Below are 27851 nucleotides of genomic sequence, written 5' to 3'. Positions count from 1 at the left end.
ATATATATATATATATATCCCCCATGAACCATGGACCTTCCCGTTGGTGGGGAGGCTTGCGTGCCTCAGCGATACAGATAGCTGTACCGTAGGTGCAACCACAACGGAGGGGTATCTGTTGAGAGGCCAGACAAACATGTGGTTCCTGAAGAGGGGCAGCAGCCTTTTCAGTAGTTGCAGGGGCAACAGTCTGGATGATTGACTGATCTGGCCTTGTAACATTAACCAAAACGGCCTTGCTGTGCTGGTACTGCGAACGGCTGAAAGCAAGGGGAAACTACAGCCGTAATTTTTCCCGAGGACATGTAGCTCTACTGTATGATTAAATGATGATGGCGTCCTCTTGGGTAAAATATTCCGGAGGTAAAATAGTCCCCCATTCGGATCTCCGGGCGGGGACTACTCAGGAGGACGTCGTTATCAGGAGAAAGAAAACTGGTGTTCTACGGATCGGAGCGTGGAATGTCAGATCCCTTAATCGGGCAGGTAGGTTAGAAAATTTAAAAAGGGAAATGGATAGGTTAAAGTTAGATATAGTGGGAATTAGTGAAGTTCGGTGGCAGGACGAACAAGACTTTTGGTCAGGTGATTACAGGGTTATAAATACAAAATCAAATAGGGGTAATGCAGGAGTAGGTTTAATAATGAATAAAAAAATAGGAGTGCGGGTTAGCTACTACAAACAGCATAGTGAACGCATTATTGTGGCCAAGATAGATACGAAGCCCACACCTATTACAGTAGTACAAGTTTATATGCCGACTACCTCTGCAGATGATGAAGAAATAGATGAAATGTATGACGAGATAAAAGAAATTATTCAGGTAGTGAAGGGAGACGAAAATTTAATAGTCATGGGTGACTGGAATTCGTTAGTAGGAAAAGGGAGAGAAGGAAACATAGTAGGTGAATATGGATTGGGGGGAAGGAATGAAAGAGGAAGCCGCCTTGTAGAATTTTGCACAGAGCATAACTTAATCATAGCCAACACTTGGTTCAAGAATCATAAAAGAAGGTTGTATACCTGGAAGAATCCTGGAGATACTAGAAGGTATCAGATAGATTATATAATGGTAAGACAGAGATTTAGGAACCAGGTTTTAAATTGTAAGACATTTCCTGGGGCAGATGTGGATTCTGACCACAATCTATTGGTTATGAACTGCAGATTGAAACTGAAGAAACTGCAAAAAGGTGGGAATTTAAGGAGATGGGACCTGGATAAACTGAAAGAACCAGAGGTTGTAGAGAGTTTCAGGAAGAGCATAAGGGAACAATTGACAGGAATGGGGGAAAGAAATACAGTAGAAGAAGAATGGGTAGCTCTCAGGGATGAAGTAGCGAAGGCAGCAGAGGATCAAGTAGGTAAAAAGACGAGGGCTAATAGAAATCCTTGGGTAACAGAAGAAATATTGAATTTAATTGATGAAAGGAGAAAATATAAAAATGCAGTAAATGAAGCAGGCAAAAAGGAATACAAACGTCTCAAAAATGATATCGACAGGAAGTGCAAAATGGCTAAGCTGGGATGGCTAGAGGACGAATTTAAGGATGTGGAGGCTTGTCTCACTAGGGGTAAGATAGATACTGCCAACAGGAAAATTAAAGAGACCTTTGGAGAGAAGAGAACCACTTGTATGAATATCAAGAGCTCAGATGGCAACCCAGTTCTAAGCAAAGAAGGGAAGGCAGAAAGGTGGAAGGAGTATATAGAGGGTTTATACAAGGGCGATGTACTAAACGACAATATTATGGAAATGGAAGACGATGTAGATGAAGACGAAATGGGAGATAAGATACTGCGTGAAGAGTTTGACAGAGCACTGAAAGACCTGAGTCGAAACAAGGCCCCGGGAGTAGACAACATTCCATTTGAACTACTGATGGCCTCGGGAGAGTCAGTCATGACAAAACTCTACCATCTGGTGAGCACGATGTATGAGACAGGCGAAATACCCTCAGACTTCAAGAAGAATATAATAATTCCAATCCCAAAGAAAGCAGGTGTTGACAGATGTGAAAATTACCGAACTATCAGTTTAATAAGTCACAGCTGCAAAATACTAACGCGAATTCTTTACAGACGAATGGAAAAACTGGTAGAAGCTGACCTCGGGGAAGATCAGTTTGGATTCCGTAGAAATGTTGGAACACGTGAGGCAATACTGACCTTACGACTTATCTTAGAATAAAGATTAAGAAAAGGCAAACCTACGTTTCAGCATTTGTAGACTTAGAGAAAGCTTTTGACAATGTTCACTGGAATACTCTCTTTCAAATTCTGAAGGTGGCAGGGGTAAAATACAGGGAGCGAAAGGCTATTTACAGTTTGTACAGAAACCAGATGGCAGTTATAAGAGTCGAGGGGCATGAAAGGGAAGCAGTGGTTGGGAAAGGAGTAAGACAGGGTTGTAGCCTCTCCCCGATGTTATTCAATCTGTATATTGAGCAAGCAGTAAAGGAAACAAAAGAAAAATTCGGAGTAGGTATTAAAATTCATGGAGAAGAAGTAAAAACTTTGAGGTTCGCCGATAACATTGTAATTCTGTCAGAGACAGCAAAGGACTTGGAAGAGCAGTTGAACGGAATGGACAGTGTCTTGAAAGGAGGATATAAGATGAACATCAACAAAAGCAAAACGAGGATAATGGAATGTAGTCAAATTAAGTCGGGTGATGCTGAGGGAATTAGATTAGGAAATGAGACACTTAAAGTAGTAAAGGAGTTTTGCTATTTAGGGATAAAATAACCGATGATGGTCGAAGTAGAGAGCATATAAAATGTAGACTGGCAATGGCAAGGAAAGCGTTTTTCAAGAAGAGGAATTTGGTAACATCGAGTATAGATTTAAGTGTCAGGAAGTCATTTCTGAAAGTATTTGTATGGAGTGTAGCCATGTATGGAAGTGAAACATGGACGATAACTAGTTTGGACAAGAAGAGAATAGAAGCTTTCGAAATGTGGTGCTACAGAAGAATGCTGAAGATAAAGTGGGTAGATCATGTAACTAATGAGGAGGTATTGAATAGGATTGGGGAGAAGAGAAGTTTGTGGCACAACTTGACTAGAAGAAGGGATCGGTTGGTAGGACATGTTTTGAGGCATCAAGGGATCACAAATTTAGCATTTGAGGGCAGTGTGGAGGGTAAAAATCGTAGAGGGAGACCAAGAGATGAATACACTAAGCAGATTCAGAAGGATGTAGGTTGCAGTAGATACTGGGAGATGAAGAAGCTTGCACAGGATAGAGTAGCATGAAGAGCTGCATCAAACCAGTCTCAGGACTGAAGACCACAACAACATATATATATATATATATATATATATATATATATATATATATATATATATATATATATATATATGAAATGTAACGTGTACGACACTATTCATAAATGGTTCTACCATTTCTATGCCCCAGTAGCTGAGTGGTCAGCGTGACGGATTGCCGTCCTCCGGGCCCGGGTTCGATTCCCGGCTGGGTCGGAGATTTTCTCCGCTCAGGGACTGGGTGTTGTGTTGTGTTCATCATCATTTCATCCCCATCCGGCGTGCAGGTCGCCCAATGTGGCGCCGAATGTAATAAGACCTGCGCCAAGGCGGCCGGACCTGCCCCGCGAGGGGCCTCCCGGCCAATGACGCCAAACGCTCATCATCATCATCACCATTTCTATGTATAATATCTATTCATTTGACAGAATTTCTTGTTAAACAAGTTTTCCTTTGCTTTTGAGAACTGATGTTACAGCTTACGTACATGCAACTTATACTGTACTTCAATGTTTACATCTGAGATAAACCAGAGAGTGTATGTTGTAACTAGACAAGAAATTATTCATTTATAATTTTCAGTATATTAATTCTTTTCTGTGCATATGTGATTATTTTGCTCTGTGCCAATTGTGGTGTTGGAAGATTCTTCTTTTTTTCGGGATCTCTTGCTCCAGAAAGTAATAACAATTTCTGTGAATAAGAACTTGACACATATTCTTAATTTTGTTACTTCAGGCATTTTTGTTTTCCATTGTTGATAAAAGATGTTCCCCTCAATCCGATCACACCACCTCATGACACTGTTGTTCACCGCAAGAAAAGGTTGTATACTGTGTGTGAAGGAAACGTGCAATACAAAATTATGTTTCTTCAGCAGCCAAACTGTCATCTCAAGCAGTGAAATAATCATTGGGATGATGTGGCACGAGGCCTTACAGAAGCATTACGATGTAAATGAAGAAAGTATTTCAGTGCTTAACAGTTTATCCAGTGTAAACGAAGACTAGTCCCATCAGTTTTCAAGAAAACAGACTCTGTTGTTCTTACAAAATGTGAATTAGTTTGGAGGTCTTCTGCATTAACGAGTAACTTTTATTCTACAAGAACATACTACTATGTCAGCGTTATACTTGATACTTGCTTCCCACATCCTAGAACAGTAAGTAAGCAGTAGCAAAGTGTGGCTGGGGCACCTGGTTTCACAAGTGACGCTCTATATATGCCAAAATTCCATTGATTTAATGGTTCGTGAAGTTATGAGTAAGTGTGAAAACAAGACTTTACTTCAGAACTTGAGTGCTCACATGCCACATCAATGGTCGCTTGATAATCATTAGTATTACAGTCTAGTATAGCTCATACAGTGCGACTGCAGCAATGAAAACTAAATGCAAATACTGTAGCGTAATTATCTTTCAATGACAGCGAACAAAATTTGTGATAAAGGACACTGGCTGAAAAGTTGCAAGACTGTTTTGCTTATGAAACAAAACTGAAGATTTAATTTCACTAAACATTAAACCATTGTTCTGTTCCATATAAAATGTTCATATAAGTGTGTAAGTGTTAAAACTCTCTGTATTTGTAATTTCTTGTTACATACAATATATCTGAATATATATGCGTTATTAATCGCAGTGCTAAGTTAATATCATGACTGAACTAGATAGTCCTGTTCGCATAAAACTGTCAAATGAAAGTGATAATGTGAAGAGCAAAAAATTTGTGTGAGAGGAGAGATAAGCTCTACCAGACTTTAATTGTAAGCGTTTCACTGTAGTGGTAATGTTTAACTGTCGTAAGCTCATCAAATAATATTAATACAATTTTGTCTTACTGTGACTAAACGCGACTTTTCACTCTACGAATTGAGTATTTTAGAAGTGAAGTGATCAAAACGGTTTGTGCCATTTGTAGTGTGAACTAATCCAGACTGATGAATAAAAAATTCCATCAACAAATTAGGTTGTCAACCATTTGATGATGAGTATTCCTCCACGAAAGTACTTCTTATCTGTGTACAGTCTCTGATATGGCTGCCAATTCGATGACTTCAAGTAGAGAGGGAAAGCTTTACACGAAGTTTTCATGAAGAAACTCTCCTCTTGGGTTCCCCAAGACAGCGAACTACCACATCCTCTGGCCTCAGCCCATGCCCTCTATTCTAACCTCCTTGTGCAGCTGGCACCTGCAGCCGCCATGTAGCAAGCTGAGCCCGTACTAACATGTGTCAGCTTTGCCCTGAGTTGCTGCATCACATCCCCAGCTGCTGCGAGGGAACATCAGGGGTGCTGCAAAGGGCATAGTGACAGCTGAGCGACAGCTCCACAACTGGCCCCCACAGCTGCTGCATACCCTACAGCCTGGCTCTGAGGTGTGGCAGCGCGGCCTCAGTGGCTGCAAGAGTGCCATCAGGGTTGCTGCACACAGCATAGCGACAGCTGAACGACAGCTCTGCAGCTGCCACATAGTGTGGCGAGCCTGTACTCACGTGCGGCAGCCTGGCCCTGAGGTGTCGCAGCACGGCCTCTGCAGCTGCGAGGGCGCGGCCAGGGGCGCTGCGTGGGGCGTAGTGGCAGCTGAGCGACAGCTCCGCAGCTGGCACCCGCAGCTGCCACACGGTGGAGCGCTCCTCGCATCGTAGTGACGGGTGCGGCGGGCCTGGCACTGCATAGAAGCCCTGCCGGAGTGCAACAGCCGCAAAACTGACCACACAGCCCACCTCAAAACAAGTCACAAAATTTGTCACAAGGTGCTCAGAAACCAATTCTTTTTTCTTTGAGGTTACATTTTTGATTACATCAACATCTTCTTTTTCACTCTGCAGTTTCCGATAACTAAATGTTAAAATTTCTACATATTTCACACACAGTCCAAACAGGTGTCATAGTGGCAAGATCATTGATCTTTCTCCCTTTCTTTCTCTTTGTCATTTGAATTGTGTTTCTGTTGTTTTCTCATGTCTTTCTCTTCTCTCCCACCTCTCTGCATCTCTGTCGCAACATACACACGTATCACGCATGAACGCAAACCTACGGAGAGAGGGTGGGGGAGGGAGCGAGAGCGAGAGAGAGCGAGAGAGAGAGAGAGAGAGAGAGACAGAGAGAGACGGAGAGGGAGAGAGTAGAAAGAGAGGAAACCTGACCCCAAAACATATGAAAGGAAGTCCTAATGATGTACGTGATCAAATAGGAAAATAGTCAAACACTGGCTGTACTGAAGCATTCACTAACCTAATATGTGTACAGTTTGTGTGAGAGACGATAAAAACGTTAACACATAACGTAAGTGCTCACTCAAAATTTTCACACTATAAACTACATTTAACAGTTTCCATGACTGCACTCACGACAGTTTTGTTGTGTTTTACGTGACAAGTTACCCAAGAAGTTACAATGAAAAGACAACCCTTAGCTGCTTACAGGCGTTGACATAACGTCAACGGGGACAGATGAAAATGTGTGCCCCGACGGGGACTCGAACCTGGGATCTCCTGCTTACATGGCAGACGCTATATCCATCTGAGCCATCGAGGACACAGAGGATATTGCGACTGCAGGCAGTTATCTCTGGCACGCCTCCCGCGACACCCACATTCTCAACGTATTTCCAGCACTACTTTCGTAGTCCAAGAATCTCATGAATGTTCTACAGATGCTAATCCAGCTTGTAATTAATGTAAAAAATTAAAATAGACACAATAAAATGTTGTAGGACTGATTTCCGTTCAGAATGCTAATAAAAAACATATTGTATTTTCAAACTTAAAAACACTCATTACGACATAGATAACTTAATATGTATTGCGGAAGGGAAAATAATGGAAGAAGAACGTAAGTTTTCCTAAAACAGGTAGATTTTAATCTTATAATCTACGTTTCTAGCATTTGTGGACTTAGAGAAAGCTTTTGCCAGTGTTGACTGGAATACTCTCTTTCAAATTCTGAAGGTGGCAGGGGTAAAATACAGGGAGCGAAGGGCTATTTACAACTTGTACAGAAACCAGATGGCAGTTATAAGAGTCGAGGGACATGAAAGAGAAGCAGTGGTTGCGAAGGGAGTGAGACAGGGTTGTAGCCTCTTCCCAATGTTATTCAATCTGTATATTGAGCAAGCAGTGAAGGAAACAAAAGATAAATTCGGTGAAAGAAACAAAAGAAAAATTCGGAGTAGGTATTAAAATCCATGGGGAAGAAATAAAAGCTTTGAGGTTCACCGATGACATTGTAATTCTGTCGGAGACAGCAAAGGACTTGGAAGAGCAGTTGAACGGAATGGATAGTGTTTTGAAAGGAGGATATAAGATGAACATCAACAAAAGCAAAACGAGGATAATGGAATGTAGTCGAATTAAGTCGGGTGATGCTGAGGGAATTAGTTTAGGAAATGAGATGCTTAAAGTAGTAAAGGAGTTTTGCTATTTGGGGAGAAAAATAACTGATGATGGTCGAAGTAGAGAGTATATAAAATGTAGACTGGCAATGGCAAGGAAAGTGTTTCTGATGAAGAGAAATTTGTTAACATCGAGTATAGATTTAAGTGTCAGGAAGTTGTTTCTGAAAGTATTTGTATGGAGTGTTGCCATGTATGGAAGTGAAACATGGACGATAACTAGTTTGGACAAGAAGAGAATAGAAGTTTTCGAAAGGTGGTGCTACAGAAGAATGCTGAAAATTAGATGGGTAGATCATATAACTAATGAGGGGGTATTGAATAGGATTGGGGAGAAGAGAAGTTTGAGGCACAACTTCACTAGAAGAAGGGATCGGTTGGTAGGACATGTTCTGAGGCATCAAGGGATCACTAATTTAGTATTGGAGGGCAGCGTGGAGGGTAAAAATCGTAGAGAGAGACCAAGAGATGAATACACTAAACAGATACAGAAGGATGTGTGTTGCAGTAGGTACTGGGAGATGAAGACGCTTGCACAGGATAGAGTAGCATGGAGAGCTGCATCAAACCAGTCTCTGGACTGAAGACAACTACAACAACAATTTGTTCTGTTAATTTGTTAGCTTTTAGAACATCAAAATCGAAAATATGATTATATTCAGGTTATATATGGTAGTAGAAATGCCATGGGAAATCTGGGCCAAATTTTACCCTTGCTCTTAAACTTATCCCCTTACTTCCTTACTTCTCTCAGCTTTCCACCCCCTCTTATCCACCCCCCCCCCACCACCACCACCACAATACAACGTACATATATCTGTTAATGTGCATAATGTTTTACTGTTATGGGCACAAGTGGATGGTTATGGGACGAAAACGAGAATTATAAGTAGTTTCTTGAAACTATAAAGACATGAGAAGTGTGGTGTTACCGCCAGACACCACACTTGCTAGGTGGTAGCTTTAAATCGGCCGCGGTCCATTAGTACATGTCGTACCCGCGTGTCGCCACTGTCAGTAATTGCAGACCGAGCGCCACCACACGGCAGGTCTAGAGAGACGTACTAGGACTCGTCCCCAGTTGTACGAAGACTTTGCTAGCGACTACACTAACGAAGCCTTTCTCTCATTTGCCGAGAGACAGTCAGAATAAATAGCCTTCAGCTAAGTCCATGGCTACGACCTAGCAAGGCGCCATTAGCCTTACAGTGCTTGTATTTAAAGAGTCTCACTTGTATCATCAAGAATGCTGTATACAAATGATGGAGTAAAGTTAAGTATTCCTGGAGCTACGTACTTTTCTTTATAGCATTCATTACGTATCCAGTTTCAGACCTCACGCCAGCCGGCGTGTGTAACGCGTGCATTTCGGCTACTTCCGAGTGGCGTGGCTGTCTTGCTACGCCACAACAAGAAGCATCTTAAACTTTTATTGATAATCGTTGAAAACAAGAAAAGTTATCATTTCTGCTACGTTAATAACCTTTTGAAAATAGCTGTTAGTAACATTACTATTCCTCATCACTACACTCATGTTTGGGAGCCCTGTTCATACTGTTTTCATTTTAACATAGTTGGTCGCGCATTTAGTTGACTGCTTGCAACTGAAACCAGTGAACAGCGTCATGCTCAAAGTAAAGAAACAGTGTACAATGTTCGACAGTTATGCCAGCAATTAAAGCTACTGATTGTTGTGCGTGCAGATATCAAATCTTTGCTACAATTGGCTGCTAGCGACGAAATTCGTGCGCACAAATCATATTGCTACCTACACTGTAGTTGCAGTGAATGAACTCCTGCATTATGACGATATTACATTCGCCCGCCTTGTACATCTCAGCTATTAAAATTTCCTCATTACTAGACAGTCCCTTAATTTTAATTGAGATCTTCGCAGGCATTGAAAAGAACTCTGTTGGCTTATTAGGTTTACTCATCTTCAGTATATTCTGCTTATTTATGTTCTTCATTCTAAATTGTTTTCAGGTATACAAGAGTTAGATGCTGACATAGGCCAGCATTTTCAGGCTTCTCCCAAATGTTGAACTTTCGAGAAAGGCTGCTTATTTGCAACCCATCCCTCACTTGGGGTGGTTTTTGTCGTATTATGAGGATTTATAAATACTGATTCATGAATGTGAAATAGGTTTCTTTTTCTGAGGTTCTTGTGTATATTTTATTTAGTTACACAATATTTAGTATATAATAATCCAACATTATTTATGGTAATAACTTATTTAATGATAAACATATTTAATAATTACCTGGTACTTTGACAACTTCATTTAGGCATCAAACCTTGGAAGCAACAGGAATTGCTCCAGTGACACCATCTTCAGATACCTGTCGTTTGAACAACTCACAGCTTCAAATTTAGTTCATTACAGTTTGTGTTCGAAGTGAAAACAACAGTTCATATGATGTGGTGTGCTTTTTGCACCATCAGACTGTTAAATGCATGTACTGACAGTATGTGGTCACCAAGATAATGTACAGTGTGAACCAAAAGTATGTTAATATTTGAAAATTCACTACTTCTCGGAATAATGTAGGCAGAAAGCTAAAAACTGATACACATGCTTGAAACTAGCAATACCAACTGATTATCCACAATAAGTGATGCTATGTGGGGCGGGGGAAGGGGGGGGTACTTTGAGCCCACCGGCAAAAAAAACTAAAAACGTAATAAATGTTGTTAAATGTGTTGAACTTTTATTAACAACATAATTATTAAATATTAACTGATGTATAAGTAGGGTAGAGAAGTTGAAAATATCTCTTAGCAGATCTTAGCAACACCAACACACGTTCTGTAATGTTTACACCAAGTGGAGGGGTACTATATGATAGAAAAGAAATTTTAAAAATATAAATTTCGTTAATTGTCGTTGATTTTCATTCACAACATACTTTTTAAAGTTGTATGTATGTCTAAGAAGGGTCCTGAATCTGAAAAAATGAATTAGACATTTGTTGCGAAAAGATAGATTCACTGCTAAGATTTAAATTTTTGTGTAAGTTTTACTAAAAAATTTAAAACAGTTACCGAATCTGATATAAGAGAGCATTGAAGACAACAAATATTGTTTTGAAAATTTTAAATTTACCAGACTAGGTTATGATATTGACGCAAGTTCCTCCCCCCCGCCCCCCACCGTCCTTGATGTTGCGCGGATTAAAATCAGAGGGGGGTTTATTGAAACTAAATAAAAATGCACACAATGACCAAAAGAGATGGCGCTTCGTATGACACAAAACAATAATTAGCATAAAAATTGATTTTTAGGAAAGATGATGTTCTTCACAATTAATGCTCAAGATGTCAGGCCACCATTCGTCAACAAAATCTGTAGGCGATGAACAATGTTGTGAACAGCATTGTACATCATATTATTAGGCAACCCTAATGCGATTTTACAGATTTTCCTGGTGATTTCTTAACATTCTGAACACTCGGGTCTTCTGCTGGTTGTTCTCGTTGCTCTCGCGAGGACGACGTGAACAATCAGCGGAAGACCCGATTATTCGACTTGTCATCCCTAATGAGGTCGGACAATCGGAATAGACTTGCGACTTCAGGTAGGTCCACAGCCAATAACCACATGGACTGAGGTTTGGGGACCTGCGAGGCAAAGCATGACGGAAGTTGCGGCTCAGCACGCGATCCTCACCAAACGATTTGATCAAGAAATCTTTCACGTTTTTGGCGATGTGGGGTGGAGCTCTATGCTGCCTGAAAGTCGTGCCATCCAGCAGGCGCTTATCAGCCACGCTATTGACGATGCGTTCTGTAACATACAGGTGTACTTCACACCTGTCACGCTGGCGGTTTGAAAGATAGTACCCCACATTTGACCGACGTAAGAGAGTCCGTTCAAGATTGATATGGTAAATCCACACCAAACCATGACTTTCTCGTCACGCATTGGGGTTTCCATGGCAATTCTATGATTTTCGGCAGCCCAAATTCTGCAACTGTGGGTATTGACAGACCCTTGGAGTGTAAAACGGGTTTCATTGGTCCACAACATGTTAGACAACCAACCGACATCACCTGGCACTTTTTATGTTGGTTGGTTGGTTTGAGGTATAAAGAGACAAAAGTACAGCGTCATCAGTCCCTTGACCTGAGACAAACAAGGCTCAGGTTAAAACAACATTGAAAGTACGTTTGGGAAAATAAAAGGGAAGAAAGGAATGCAGAACCACACTTAAAAATAAAACGAATGGAACGAACAAAAAAACGGGGAAAATGTACACCAAAAGTAAAAGTAGAAGAAGGTATTAAAATCATAGAGCAGAAAGTCAGGGCTGGCTGATCACAAGAATAAAAGAGGATGAGCCAGCCACTCTGCAACACACTAAAATCTTCACCCCAAAAGACAAGGCGAGGTGAACATATGAGGGGAAAAGACAAATACCAAGACAAACAAATGCAAAGAAACGATGACAGACAGTGAAAATGGAGGGAGGTTGGAGGCTCAGAGAGAAGGCCAAATGCCCATCCTTAGATGGTATGATAGAAAAACCCCTCACGAATAAAACGTAAAACTATATCTGCTGTTGAGGCATTGCCACCCAACACAGAAGGTAGGGTGCTGGGAAGGTTAAAAGTCCGAATCTCCAGAAGTAGTTTCCGCATAGCCTGTTTCGCCAGCCTGTCAGCAAATTCCTTGCCTGGGATTCCGACATGTCCCAGGGTCCAGACAAACACCACTGAACGACTGGACCGTTCCAGGTCATAGATGGTCTCCTGGATGGTCGCTACCAAAGGATGACGAGGGTAGCATTGGTCGATAGCATGGAGGCTGCTCAAGGAGTCAGTACAGACAAGAAATCACTCGCCAAGGCATGAGCGGATGTGCTCAAGAGCACGAAATATGGCCGCCAGCTCTGAAGTGTAAACATTGCAGCCATCTTCCAAGAAGTGCTGTTCAACATGGCCTCCATGAACGTAGGCAAAGCCACTGTGGCCAATAGCCATCGAGTCGTTGGTGTAAATCAGAGCCCCGGAACACGTCAAGAATCGAGAGGAAGTGAGAGCAAAGTGCAGTGGGGTTAGCTGAGTCCTTGCGGCCATGCAAAAGGTCCACACAAAACTTCAGCCTAGGTTTACACCAGGAAGATGTACATGAATGGACCTTGAGTAGAGGTGGTAAAGGGAAGGACTCCAGTTCAGACAGAAGCGATCGGAGGTGAATTGCAATCGTAAGCTGATGCGGGAGATGAACCACAGTGGTTGCGAAAATGAGATGGTAATTCGGATGTGCAGGACAGCTATGAATGTGTGCAACGTAACTGACGAGCAGCTGTGCACGCCTAACCTTCAATGGAGGGACTCCGGCCTCCCCCAGGACGCTGATCACCGGACTCGTCCTAAAAGCTTCCATCGCTAGGTGAACGCCACAGTGGTGCACTAGGTCGAGTAAATGCAACGCTGAGGGCGCCGCCGAACCATTAACCACACTCCCATAGTCAAGAGGGGATTGAACAAGGGCTCTGTAGTGCCGCAGCAGTGTAGAGCGATCGTCACCCCAGTTGGTGTTGCTCAGGCAGCAGAGGGCGTTGAGGTGCTGCCAGCACTTCCGCTTAAGCTGACGAAGGTGAAGAAGCCCATTCAATCGAGTTTCGAAAACCATTCCTAAAATCGATATGTCTCCACCACAGTGAGTGGATCATCATTAAGGTAAAGTTCCGGATGAAGTGCATGACACACGACTTCGCAGCTGAAAATTGGAAGCTGTGGGTGACAGCCCATGACTGCGCCATGTGCGTGGCTCGCTGTAGGCAGAGCTCAGCAACACCAGTACTGATGGAGCAGTACGAAATGCAGCAGTCGTCTGCATAAAGAGAAGGTGAGATTGAGAGCCCTACAGCTGCTGCTAGACAATTTCCACTAAAAATAGAGATACACTCAGTACAGAGCCCTGTGGGACCCCATTCTCCTGGATATGGGAGGCACTATGGGAGGCACCAACTTGGACACGGAAAGTACGGAGCGACAGGAAATCTTGGATAAAAATCTGGAGCGGGCCACGGAGACCCCACTCATATAACGTGGCAAGGCTATGATGTCGCCAGGTCCTGTTGTAACCTTTTCATAAAAAAAGACGGGACCCAGATGTTGGCGACTGGAAAAGGCTATTCAGATGACAGACTCGAGGTACACAAGATTATCAGTGCCAGAGCGACCCTGGTGGAGCCAGTAGGCCACGTGACTCCAGGACCCAACACAACTGCCAGCTCACCATACATTCTAGCAGCTTACAAAGAACATTGGTGAGGCTGATAGGCCGATAGCTATCCACATCAATCAGGTATATACCTGGTTTGAGTACGGGAATGTTGGTGCTCTCCCACCATTGCAATGGAAGGGCCGTTGCACCAGATCCGGTTGAAGATGACGAGCAGATGTCGCTTGTAGTCAGACGAGAGATATTTAATCATCACACTGTGGATCCGATCAGGTCCAGGAGCTGTATTGGGGCAATATGCAAGGGCACTGAGGACCTCCCACTCTGTAAATGTAATGCTGTAGGGTTCACTGTGGCGTGTAGTGTACGAGAGGACCTTCCCTTCCATCCTCCGTTTGAGGGTCCGAAAGGCTGGGGGTCAATTTTCCGACGCTGAGACTCGTGCATAGTGCTCAGCAAACAGCTCAGCAATCGCGTTTGCGTCGTTAGATAATACGCCATTTATGCTAACGCCAGGAATATTTGCTAGGGTCTGGTACCCAAAAACTCATCATCTTCGCCCAGACTTGGGAAGGTGATGTATGGCACCCAGTGGACGAGGCGTACCTCTCCCAACACTCCTATTTTCGTCTTTTTATAATCTGGTGAACGCGGGCACGGAGCCGTTTAAAAGCTGTTAGGTGCTCCAGGCAAGGGTGCCGCTTATGTCGCTGTAGAGACCGTCTACGCTCTTTAATGGCCTGTCTTCCGCTGGGGACACCTTAAGGAACAAGGGATCGCGCTTTCCGCCGCTGAAACGATCGTCCTGTTGACACAATCAACCACCACATCGATGTTACCCTGTTTGTGACATTCAACGGTGACAGCAGAGATGAAAACCTTCCAGTCTGCCTTGTTTAAAGCCTATCTGGATAGGCATCCGTGGACATGTCGCCAGGGTAGTGACAGGAAAACAGGGAAGTGGTCACTAACCCCCAAATGAACGTGGGCTCTCCAGTGGACAGATGTGACAAGTCCTGAGCTGCAGAGTGATAAATCAATGGCCAAATAACTACCATGAACCACACTGAAATGTGTGAGGGCCCCAGTATTTAGGAGGCAGAGTTCTAATTCAGACATTAAAGTTTTGAGATCTCCACCTCAGCCATTAAGCACGGTGCCTCCCCACAAGTGGTTATGGGCATTAAGAACTTCTAAAAGTAGGAAAGGTTTAGGGAGCTGATGAATTAGTGCAACCAATACGTTCAGGGGCACTGCAACATCTGAAGGAAGATATACGTTCCAGACAGTTATTTCCTGCGTCATCCTTATCCTGACAGCCACAGCTTCAAGAGGGCACAGTTTCGCTACATATTGAGTTCAGGACATAAATGCAAACTTCACCTGACACTCTATTATAGTCGCTATAGTTCCTGTAGTATAACCGTGGAGGGCAGTGGTCCGCATTGCCGGGAACCAGATTTCCTGGAGGACAATGCAGAAAGCAGGAGTAAAGCATAGCAGCTGCCGTAGCTCAGCCAGGTGGCAGAAAAAACCACGGCAATTCCAATGGAGGATGTCATTATCGTGAGGCTGGGACGACATGAAGTGTGAAAGGTGGCAGACTACATCTCAGGGTCACCTGCTGCCACCAATGGAGTAATTATATCCATTCCCATTGCTGATGAGGCATCAGTGAGAGCCAGGTCCTCAGGGGACACTAAGATCTCCACCTCATCCTCAGATGCAGAACTGGTAGGGAGTGGTAGTGTTGGCGCCACCATAGGGTCCTGTTTCTTAGCAGTCTTCTTCTCTGTTTGCTTGCCCTCTCGCTTCTCTTTAGGGGCTTGCTGTGAAGACTTTTACAAAGTAGCTTCAGGCATGGAGGAAGACCATGACTCTTCATCCAGCAGCTTTTGGCTCCTTTAGCCACTGGCAGGTGTCTGCTGTGGCATTAGTGGAGACCTTGGGAGAGAGGTTCCAAAGGGCCCCTTCCACTCAAGAGGTGCTCGAGGAGGCTGTTGCTTCTCTGGCTGAGGTGACGGGACCGATGTTCCCTACATTTGGGGGGCCTTATTCCCAAAGGAGGTATGTATTCTGGCGGTGCAGAGGACCCATTGTTTGTGGCACAGAGTGTGGGACGACTGGTACTTGCGGCGGCGATGGTAATGAAGCTGCAGCATATGTGAACGTCTATCGAATGGGATGTAATCATTTAAATTTACATTTAGCCTCTTGGTAAGTCAACCAGTCCAGGGTCTCGTACTCCATGATTTTCCGCTCCTTTTGGAGTACTGGGCAGTCTGGTGAGCTGGGGGGAGTGGTGCTCTCCATAGTTGATACAAGTGAGAGGAGGAGTACATGGAGTATCTGTGCACAGTGGACGTCCGTGGTCTCGACATGTGGCGCTGGATGTGCAGTGGGAAGACATGCACCCGAATTTCCAGCACGTAAAGCATCACATAGGGGGAGAAATGTATGGTTTAACGTCACAGTGGTAAACCATCACCTTGACCTTTCCATGCAATGAATCACCCTCAAATACCAAGGTGAAGGCACTAGTAGCAACCCTGTTGTCTTTTGGTCCGCTGTAAATGCGCCAGATGAAATAAACACACACACCCCGTTCTAGATTAGCACGGAGCTCGTTGTCTGACTGCAAGGGAGGTTGCAATGGAAAATAATCATCTAGACCATGTTGAGGCTGTTATGGGGAGTGAAAGAAACAGGAATATCATCCAGCCTGTCACAGGTGAGTAACGCCTGGGATTGGGCTGGGAATGCCGTCTGGATCAAGACTGCATTGTTTCGCATCTTGGACAAGCTGTCACTTCCCCAAACGTATTCTCAAGATGTCCAATAAAAAATTGAGGCTTCGTAGGTAGAAAGGAGTCCCCATCCATTCCACTGCAGACTAAATACCGAGGCGAATATGGCTCTCTTCTTTCTGTAGCCATACGTTCCTCTCATGGTGTAGCGAGGGAGGGAAACGATTGAAGATCGTACCTATCAGCATTATACTCGATCTTGCCCTTCTTAGAGACTGCTGGCACTGAACGGTCACCAGAGAGAAATGACGTAGTCCGCTTCTTTGTGGGTCATCCGCCCTGATGTCACCCACTCCGATCAGGGGCTCTCCCCATGGGCACCACCCAGCCACAGCAAAAACCATCTGGCATAATGATCGTTGCTGGGAGTCCTGATGCCCCAGGAAGACATGCATCTACTCCTTGGCATATGTAGTGAGTTTACAGCTCAGGCATCAGCAGTGCGATCTCTGTGTTGTCAGGGGCCTACCATCAAATGGGTACATGATGGCCCCATCACAACGGACTGGCTACCATGCTGGATATTGGGGGCAGAGAAATCCAATATTTTCATGGGGGCGAAAGAAGACAGGAGACAACGGAAGAAGATGTCCTCGCCCAAATAGTTTAACTGCAGGTGGAGATGCAAAGCCGTGACGACATGAGGTGCACAGAAGGGCAGCTCGTTTCATGTTATCGCGCAATAGGGGTGAGAGTGTCATTTATATGATACGCAAGTTGGGGTGGCAGTCACTGAAACAAAGGCGGTTTTCTTTGCAGTGAGATCTATTTACGAAATATCAATTACCAACTTTCTCTTCCGAATGCATAAATATTTTGTTGAGGCCCCCTACGTAGGGAGGAATGATCATCATAATAAAGTAAGAGAAATCAGAGCTCGGACGGAAAGATTTAGGTGTTCCTTTCTCCCACGCGCCATTCGAGAGTGAAAAGGTAGAGAAGTAGTATGAAAATGGCTCGATGAACCCTCTGTCAACCACTTAAGTGTGAATTGCAGAGTAACCATGTAGATGTAGATGTTTAGGAGATCGAATCTAAGCGCACTATCGATAAATCATGCACCACATAAGGCGTCCTTCCCCATGTGGCCTGCACTTCCGTAGAATTTGGAAAGTGGCATGTCAGACCGTAAAATTGGACCTGAACTTATAGGGCCGGAAAGTGTGAGACTCCTTTTCGTCGCCTGTTACGACAGGCAGGAATACCTCTGACCTATTATAAACCCCGGACCCACAGGGGGCTTTTTATGTGCCCACACCTCAAATGCTCTCCACGTCACAAAATTGGTGCTTAAGAGTTCATGATGACGCTGCATATTGTACGGATAGCATTGGAGGGTAAGCCCTAGTGCTCATCAAACAGCAGTGCTTGGAACGACGGTGCGATGTGTGATTCCAGCAGCGCTGGCTTCACGATGCGGAAAATAAACCCACTTGCACGGTTCGCTCCAGGAAGCTGCAGAGGCAACAACAACGGCGCGCTGTGGTGTCAACACTTGCCACCCGATTGGCGCTCGCGGCGTGTATACAGAGGTAGTTCGTTTCGATATTTGTTCTCCTTCCATAGCATCTGCCAAATCGTAAAAACATTTGTTTCGCTGCGATGACCACCATGGATGGCGGCTGTTGCAGGACTCCTGCTCCACAAAACTTCGCAAAACCAGACGCGCAGTGTCGCAGTGAATACTGAAGCGCTTCGTGCACTTATCAGTAAAGCGATTAGCGACACAGTCGTGACGTCCCACAACGCAGACACACACCAACATGTTCCACCTGTCGGTGCGACTGCAGCAAGAGACCAGCAGCCCCCTCAGAAACGCCAGAGGGATCACACGGAGGAGCAAGAAGAGGATGACCGACGAGACAAAATCGAGAAATTGCTACGTGTCGATGCCACACAAGAAGGTACCATCCACCCATCAACATGTAAGTTGGACTGCTAATTTATTCACGTCTACCGACAACGGGCCTTGTATATTGTTTGTTGAAAGCAGAGTCAGAAACATTGACAGGCTGCTCCACCCTACGGCACTTTACTAGGCAGTACTGCCACTCATTATTCAAGCATGCAATCAACATTACGGCGGCAGAGAAAAACCGTGTAAAAATGGAGTTTGTGTCAGAACTAACTGCCAGTGCCTTTGTTCAACGTTCTTTCTTAGACAAAGTTGGAGGCCCACATTTCGAAGTTCTTCACTACAAAACAAGGCGTCACCAGTAACATTGAACTCTCCCTTATGGAAGACGAACTATTCACGGAAGTTATTGTCATCAGGACATTTAGTAAAATTGTAATCCTGAACGGGAAAAAGGTAACAAAGCCGTCTCCAGTTTGTGTTGTGACATTTAGTGGCTGTCACAGTTTGTTTATATTCGATTTTGCCGTCCAGTGGACGTGTACGTACCCTGCGTCTTACAATGTTATAATTGTTTGCGATATGGACATGGCAGCAAATACTGGATAAGTAAGACAAGGTGTGCGTACTGTGTAGGACGACACAGAAATGATGTCTTGGGAGGGCCTACCAGCCAACCTATATTCATTGCACCGGTGGTCACAGTACACTATATCGAACATGCCTAGTGTATCTTGAATGATCTACTGACAAGCAGCAGCTGTGTTTGAAAAAAGGCGTTACGCGAATGCAGTTACTTCTCCCCCAAACATTACAAGGCAGGGTATAACATTCCCGCCCCTTCCGACTCTACAACGGCTGAATGCAACTGTCAGCATCGCCACCTGCGGTCTGCATCAACCAACCAGTGTCAAGACGACGATGGCGCAGACGTCAGGAACGGTGGCTCCATTGGATTCACCGCCGATAGCACCACCCGCTCCTCTAATGAAGCATGCGCTACTATCACACCAGTAACGTGTAAATTCTGTAGAACATAGAGGAACCCACTAACACATACTCCTGTGGGACCAACTGCAGCAACCAGGACGCTGCCTTCCCCTTGCTCCAATGGGTCCCCCACCCACCACAATTTTAAAGGCTCAGCCGACAGAGTGATGTTGCGAACTACCTTATTGACAACGTTTTAAGTAAAATTATGTCCGTGGTAAATGATATATCGTACCAGCAGGCTACTAATGGGCTTACTCCAGGACTACAAACAAATTCGATCCAGATGTTATCCCAAAACACGTTGATCCCACTCCTTACACACGAAAATCTCCTCTAAAATCATCCAATGGAATGCAAGGTCGCTCAAGGTAACGTTTTAGTCTTGAAACTAAAGTAGACACTTGTGCCATCACCGAAACATGGTTGAAACTAAACGAACCGTTGGCATTCCCTGACTTCTCTGGCATTAGAGACGATAGAGATGATAGTTATGGTAGTGCAGCGTTGTTGATGTGACAAGATATCCACTTTTCCGTTGTCTGTACTGGCACTCAGCATGAACCATTGCAAATGGTAGCTATTCGTCTGCGGATCAAGGACATCCATCTAACTCTGATCTCGGCATAAAAAGCACTTAACGACAGGCTTTCCAAACAACAGTTAACGACACTCATTGCCTATCTCAGAAAACCCTTTCTGCTCCTAGGTGACTGTAATGGCCACTGTGCACCACGGGGCTGCAGAAATGCCAGTGCAATGGGAAAAATACTAGTCGATACACTACTTATAGATACGGAAAACCTTATAGTATTAATTGATGGCTCACCCACACGATGAGTCCGACCAAATGAAGGCCCGACGGCAGTAGACTTAAGCATAGCTAACCGTGCGCTGTCTATCGGAATAACATGGGAAGTGATACCGGATACTTCAGGTTCAGATCACGCGTCAATTCAAATTACAATAAAAGCACAACCTGGAGAGATCGTTTAACAAGCAATCAAGCGGAAATGGAACACAAACAAAGCCATTGTAACCTATACGAAACACTACTTGGAGGTAAACTGGAATGGGAATCCCGGAAAAGACTATGGGGTCTTGGCATCGCTTATCAAAGAAGCAGCGGAAGCCTCAGTATCTCAGAAAGGACATAAGCGGACTGCTCACAGGTTATCACCCTGTTGGTGGATTCAGAACGTGCCGCTGTCCTCAAGGAACAAAGGGAGGCATTAAGAAATTAGAAAAATCTCTCTAATGATACAAACTTTCTTGTCCTTAAGAAATCATAAGTTGCATCCACGACGATATTGAAGCGCAAAGAAGAAATTCGTGGCACAATTCCTGCATTAGAGTCTGCAAAGAAACTCCATTAACTAGGATCTGGAATGTATTACTGAACCTTAAAATCAGTCTGACAATGGATATGCACACACCTCCACCATCCGACGAACTTTCAGTATCGTTCTTGTGTATGATAGCTCCACCTGACATAATGGACAAGGAAGACAAGGCGGAATATGAAGAGGACAAGGTTGTCATCACACAACCTTTTTCGCTGGAAGAACTCCAAATTGCGCTCTCCCGATGGACAGGTAGTGCAGCTGGCCCGTATTATACTCACTACTCAAGGTACGACACGTTTCACATAAAGGGAAATTGCTGCTGCTCAAAATTTACAGTAGTACATGGACTTAAAATATCAAAATCGACTCACTAAAAACGTGTTTTGACGTCCACCTCCACTAACTGGGTAAAAGATGTGATAAACCTAAGTCATGTCGGCCAGTCACCTTACCACCCTGTTCAGCGAACGTAATGGAAGATTATTAAGCGGTACTTAGAAAGGTGGCGCGAAAACTAGAAACTATTACGGAAAAACAGTTTGGATTACGGAAAAAGAAAGAGACAACTTTTTCGGTTAGTTACTGACATAGAGCTCAATTTCTGTCACAATAATTATATGATAGTTGCGTTCATAAAAAGTACAACATCGTCTTGTCAGTGTTAGGGAAAACTTGAAGAAACTAGATTCCAAAACTACTCAGGCATAGCGTTGTAAGCCTTCTGAGCAGTAGGAAGAGAATCATTTTGCAACACAGAGCTACGCTGGGACCCACAGAAAGTACCAGAGGACTCCTGCAGGGATCAGTCTTGGCTCCCTAATAATTCAGTCTCTCTATTGCAGACCTAAATGACCTCTTTGTCAATGACATCCAAATACTAGAATTCGCAGCGACATATTCATATATTCCGAAGCCAGTACTCTTCAGTCCTGTCATCTGAAAATGCACACCGCGCTCATTCGTCTGCATGAGTGGTGTACGAAAAGTAGCTTTGAGGACTCTGACAGAAAGTCTACTCTTATTATCTTTAGCCGCCACACGATTCCACTTCCTTAAACTATATATCTGGGACAACTTACTTTTCCAGTTGCGAAAATATCTAAATATCTTGATATAACTATCGACGATAAACTAAGATAGGTTCCTCATATCCGATATTACCAGATGTGAAAAGGCCTGCAATCTCATCACAGCTACGAATACGGTAAACCTGTGATCGGATGACAGCGATGTGTTTATACAGGACTCTACTAAAGACTGATTGGACACCTTCACCTATCATCATCAAACAGCACGCTCCAAAGACTCGACACTATGCAGTACACAGCCTTCCGTATCGTTACAGGGACGGACACGTCAATCCCAACCAATACTTTACTGGCTGAAGTGAATGAACCACCGTTAAAGTAGCTACTAAGTTCCTCTGCAATAAATTCCTCCTGCGACACTATTTCGACGTATATGAGCCCCTTGACGACAAAATCCGGGAATTAACATCCCGCTGTGTGTGCAGAAGATACGAGATCAATAAGCAACATTCACCCGTCGCTGCTGAGTAAAAGAGATGCAGACATTAAGGCACAAGACGTGGAAAAGTCCTCTTCTACCGCACTACAACAGGCCATACGTAACGTCGACTCTGCAGGCTGATGCCAAGGCCAGTTTAACGTGTCAAAAGCAGAATTCGACTAACGCAGTAGCAATGAAATTTCTGTCTCACTATCCCGATGCAGGCCGGCTGCTGTGACCGAGCGGTACTAGGCGCTTCAGTCCGGCACCGCGCTGCTGCTACGGTCGGAGGTTGGAATCCTGCCTCGGGCAGGGATGTGTGTGACGTCCTTAGGCCAGTTAGATTTAAGTAGTTCTAAGTCTAGGGTACTGATGACCTCAGATGTTAACTCCCATAGTCCTTAGAGCCATTTTTTATCCCGATGCATGCGTGGTTCATACATGTTGGTCCAAGTCTGATGAAGGCGCTGATAGTGCTTATTGGGTACCCTGAAGCAAACAACAAAACCTACACAAGCTGGATCCACGCTGCTGTATTACGACAGCCGAGCTGATTGCCATTTTGGAAGTCCTGGCATTCCCACAGATGTCTGCAGCACACATCTCTGACAATATGTCAGTCATAGAAATAATTAGAAATCATCATAATATTTGTACCAAACCCATGGTTGCAGCACATATCGACGTTGTGTTTCGGGCGCAGAGGAAGTGTCGCAACATAGTGATGGTATGAACGAAAGGTCACTCTGGGATGCCTGTAAATGAGCAGGTTGATGCCCTAGAAAAGCAGGCATCTCTGCATGGGCTATGCAAATATGATAAACTCCCTCTCACAGATATGATACCTACGCTCGGAAATTTGTTGTGATCGGACTGGCAAGAGGAATGATCACGGACATGTAAAATTAAGGGCAGTGACTAGACATTTATTCGTCCGATTATTCCAAGAGTGCCATGGTGTAATAAGGCACAAACACCAAGGAGCTTCACGCCAGTTATGGCATGGCTGAAGTTTAATCAAGGCAAGTTCAACAAACACTTCTATCGGCTCAACAAAAGTGTCATCCTCTATGTGTTTCCCGAAAGGAAGAAGAACCAAATCATATATTTCTACATTGTCCTCCGTATACGCACCATATAAACGTCCTTGCTAATAATCTTCAGGCTGTTGGTCACAAATTCCCATTCAACCTCCAAACCTTACTAGCATCCAACGATGTTGCAGTATATAAGCTACTATACAGGTACGAGTTCGTCAACAGTGCCAACATCAAGTTATAGCTTCCTGTACTGCTAGTCTAATTCTCCTGGTACTCAGAATGTCAGGGGGAGACCAAAGATAAATTAAGTGACTAAATCCCTAGTTGCTATTCGCTGAACACGGAATGCTCAGCTTCTAAATGTGTGTCACTATGTAACTCCTATGTATACGAGTCTGAATATTGGTGTAACTATATCCACTCCTGGAAATTGAAATAAGAACACCGTGAATTCATTGTCCCAGGAAGGGGAAACTTTATTGACACATTCCTGGGGTCAGATGCATCACATGATCACACTGACAGAACCACAGGCACATAGACACAGGCAACAGAGCATGCACAATGTCGGCACTAGTACAGTGTATATCCACCTTTCGCAGCAATGCAGGCTGCTATTCTCCCATGGAGACGATCGTAGAGATACTGGATGTAGTCCTGTGGAACGGCTTGCCATGCCATTTCCACCTGGCGCCTACGTTGGACCAGCGTTCGTGCTGGACGTGCAGACCGCGTGAGACGACGCTTCATCCAGTCCCAAACATGCTCAATGGGGGACAGATCCGGAGATCTTGCTGGCCAGGGTAGTTGACTTACACCTTCTAGAGCACGTTGGGTGGCACGGGATACATGCGGACGTGCATTGTCCTGTTGGAACAGCAAGTTCCCTTGCCGGTCTAGGAATGGTAAAACGATGGGTTCGATGACGGTTTGGATGTACCGTGCACTATTCAGTGTCCCCTCGACGATCACCAGTGGTGTACGGCCAGTGTAGGAGATCGCTCCCCACACCATGATGCCGGGTGTTGGCCCTGTGTGCCTCGGTCGTATGCAGTCCTGATTGTGGCGCTCACCTGCACGGCGCCAAACACGCATACGACCATCATTGGCACCAAGGCAGAAGCGACTCTCATCGCTGAAGACGACACGTCTCCATTCGTCCCTCCATTCACGCCTGTCGCGACACCACTGGAGGCGGGCTGCACGATGTTGGGGCGTGAGCGGAAGACGGCCTAACTGTGTGCGGGACCGTAGCCCAGCTTCATGGAGACGGTTGCGAATGGTCCTCGCCGATACCCCAGGAGCAACAGTGTCCCTAATTTGCTGGGAAGTGGTGGTGCGGTCCCCTACGGCACTGCGTAGGATCCTACGGTCTTGGCGTGCATCCGTGCGTCGCTGCGGTCCGGTCCCAGGTCGACGGGCACGTGCACCTTCCGCCGACCACTGGCGACAACATCGATGTACTTTGGAGACCTCACGCCCCACGTGTTGAGCAATTCGGCAGTACGTCCACCCGGCCTCCCGCATGCCCACTATACGCCCTCGCTCAAAGTCCGTCAACTGCACATACGGTTCACGTCCACGCTGTCGCGGCATGCTACCAGTGTTAAAGACTGCGATGGAGCTCCGCATGCCACGGCAAACTGGCTGACACTGACGGCGGCGGTGCACAAATGCTGCGCAGCTAGCGCCATTCGACGGCCAACACCGCGGTTCCTGGTGTGTCCGCTGTGCCGTGCGTGTGATCATTGCTTGTACAGCCCTCTCGCAGTGTCCGGAGCAAGTATGGTGGGTCTGACACACCGGTGTCAATGTGTTCTTTTTTCCATTTCCAGGAGTGTATGTGGAAGTAATACACAACTATGCTATTTGTAAACTTTTCTCTTATTTTGTCTAGGTGCTACTTATAAACCTGCACAAATATTCAGCACTGTATCCGCTACTTTTGAAATAATTCTCACAGAATGTATGAAGAACATTTTATTGTTAATTTGAATATATAGTCATTATGTGAACTGAATTAGGAATATCCCAAATGTGTACCAACAGCGAATTATTATTTCTTATTGTGTTAATAGTAGGATTTTTATAGTATGCTACCAGTGTGTATCCTGTATTCCGTGTTGATCTTGTTTACCAGTTATCTTGCACTCTCATTGTTATGTCGAATCAGTCCTTTGTTAATCCTATGTTACATCAAACCAGGGTACAACTTAAATAATGTCGATCCCATGAATTGTCAAAACCATTTGCAATATGACGTTTCCAAGAATTAGCTGGCTGTGCAGACAAATTTTAAAAAAATAAAAAATAAACGAATCCTCTGAAGTCTCCATTTCTTTCTGAACTGTCTGAGCAGCAGTAGCATTTGTGTCTGGTGGCCGATTACAGATCTGATTGTCTAAACGGCCTTGGCTTCGAAGTTTGTTATCATTTTCTTCACAGCGACATTTGTCACAGAATATTCACACATTCGTATATCCTTATTATGGTGATACGAAAGTAAAGCTGCAGTAACAGATTCTCCATTCTAATCGTGAAGTTTCATTAACAGTACTTTTTCCGGTAAAGTAAACACACTACAATTGCTGGCGCAGATGAATCGCTCTCTCGCTACAGCTCATGCCATATCCGATTCTGAAACGGTATTACTGACATCCTGCTGTCCAACGCCATCTGTAGGCCGGTTTTTGCATTCGTTTTCGGTTTCAATAAAACCCCATATTATTTCAGACATGTGTATCAAGTTTTACCTCTCTACCTAAATTATTCCGTGAATTAGTTCATTTTCAAGTGTTGACGGACTTTTGGTTCACACTGTAGCTTTTCAAGCGCTGAAAATGGACTTTTGTCTGAAATGTTTTGAAGGTGACAAGAAAAAGTTTATAGTGCACACACAACACATTGTGCTCATTTCGTCTACTACAGAGCCACGTTTTGAAAAAAATGCGTCATCTACAGAGTAGTTTTAACCTGTAAGAACGCCGAGGTATATATGTGGTGAAGCTGTTGGCTCAGACTGTCGCTTTCAGCTGAGAACAGCCTCGCTCGTTACCGTGTGGTAAGTTTTCCTGTAAGCAGCAGGTTACGCACCGTGGTGGCGGCCTCCAGATAGACCAAGCAGTCGGGATGGGCCAGCGAGACCCGATGGGGGAAGTCCCGGCCGTCGGCCGCCGCCGTGGCCGGCCAGCCAGGGAATCCCACGGCGAGCAGCAACCGTACCTCCACATCGGCCGCGCATGCGCCGTGGCCCAGCTGCTCCAGGCCGACGCGCAGCCGCACCTCCGGCGCGCCCTCTACGATTGCGATCCGGAAGTCACGTGGCTCCGGGAAACGACTCTGACTGCAGTCCTCTGCAACACATAGGGCCACACGTCACTCGTTATGTAGCACCACACCACCAGTCAGGTGGCAGCAACTTTGGTGTGATAGCCCTGTATGTGCAGGCTGTCCCACGTGCTTAGGAGCAAAGTTATAAAGACTGGTACAGCACATTCTGACAGTTACAAAATAGAATTCTTCATTCCTATATTTACAACATACTCGTTTCAATTGATCAAATTTTAACTCTCCACCAAGAAATGTACAACAAAAATGACATCTAAAAATATTCTAGAAATTTAGATTATTTCTTACTAGATGCTTTTGAAGTTTTAAATAAGTTTGAATAAGACCATAACAATGAACCTCTGTAGTTCTTCCTTTTGGTAAATATTCTCCACAAACACATAGTTTTTCGAGCATAGAATAATTGAACGAACTTCTGAACTATTTTGATATTTATCTAAAAGGATAATATTTTCATTACCTGTAATATGCATTTTTGTACACATTCTTATCTTCATTTCAAACTTTAGAGATTTCTTTACAAATTCTTAAAATTTGAAGAGCAGTGTTTTATTAATATTTCTAGATCTACCTAAATGTATAGTGGCACATCATAGTGACTTCTAAAACAGTTCCATGTGTATATTCTTTCAAATGTTTCAATAGTCTACATTCTCTATTTACACTATGAGGACATTCTAACACCGAATTTTGCTGAGAGTGATAATGATTTACATTGTGATTAACAGTAATTTATTAAATCTGAAGCTAATATAGATTAATTAGTGTCAATAAATTTATTCAAACAAAGACTCTAAAGGATTATTTTGGTAAATTAGAATATTAAATGAAATTAGTGAATAAAGCAAATTAAAGGAATGTTTTAACACAGTTACAAAAAATTGAAAAATGTACCTATATGAATATCCAAAGAGTATATCAGTGAAAAATGCTTCGTTAAGGCGGGATTAAATGTGTATAGATTTGAGAAATACTTTTGTGATATCAAAAATAATTGCATGACACATATAAGAATCTACCATTTAACACCAAAATCATCCCTTGTAAAATCATTATTGAAGGCAATGAAATATCCAGTTTACTAAAGAAGTTTGAAG

At 44.1% G+C, this 27851-nt stretch overlaps 1 protein-coding gene across 1 annotated transcript in view; it reads right to left on the bottom strand.

Moving 5' to 3' along the window:
* The window catches only part of LOC126176339 (uncharacterized), a 337183-nt gene that overhangs the window by 152383 nt on the left and 156949 nt on the right, over positions 1-27851 (bottom strand). The window contains exons 6-7 of the mRNA XM_049923491.1: positions 26500-26759; positions 5765-5953 (exon numbers count right to left, since the gene is read on the bottom strand). Coding sequence (XP_049779448.1) covers positions 5765-5953; positions 26500-26759 — 449 coding nt within the window. The remainder of the gene's footprint in view (positions 1-5764; positions 5954-26499; positions 26760-27851) is intronic.

Source organism: Schistocerca cancellata, chromosome 3 (assembly GCF_023864275.1).
Source record: "Schistocerca cancellata isolate TAMUIC-IGC-003103 chromosome 3, iqSchCanc2.1, whole genome shotgun sequence".
Classification (NCBI taxonomy): domain Eukaryota; kingdom Metazoa; phylum Arthropoda; class Insecta; order Orthoptera; family Acrididae; genus Schistocerca; species Schistocerca cancellata.
The sequence above is the reverse complement of the archived record's forward strand: the minus strand, read 5'-3'. Positions and strand labels throughout refer to the sequence as shown.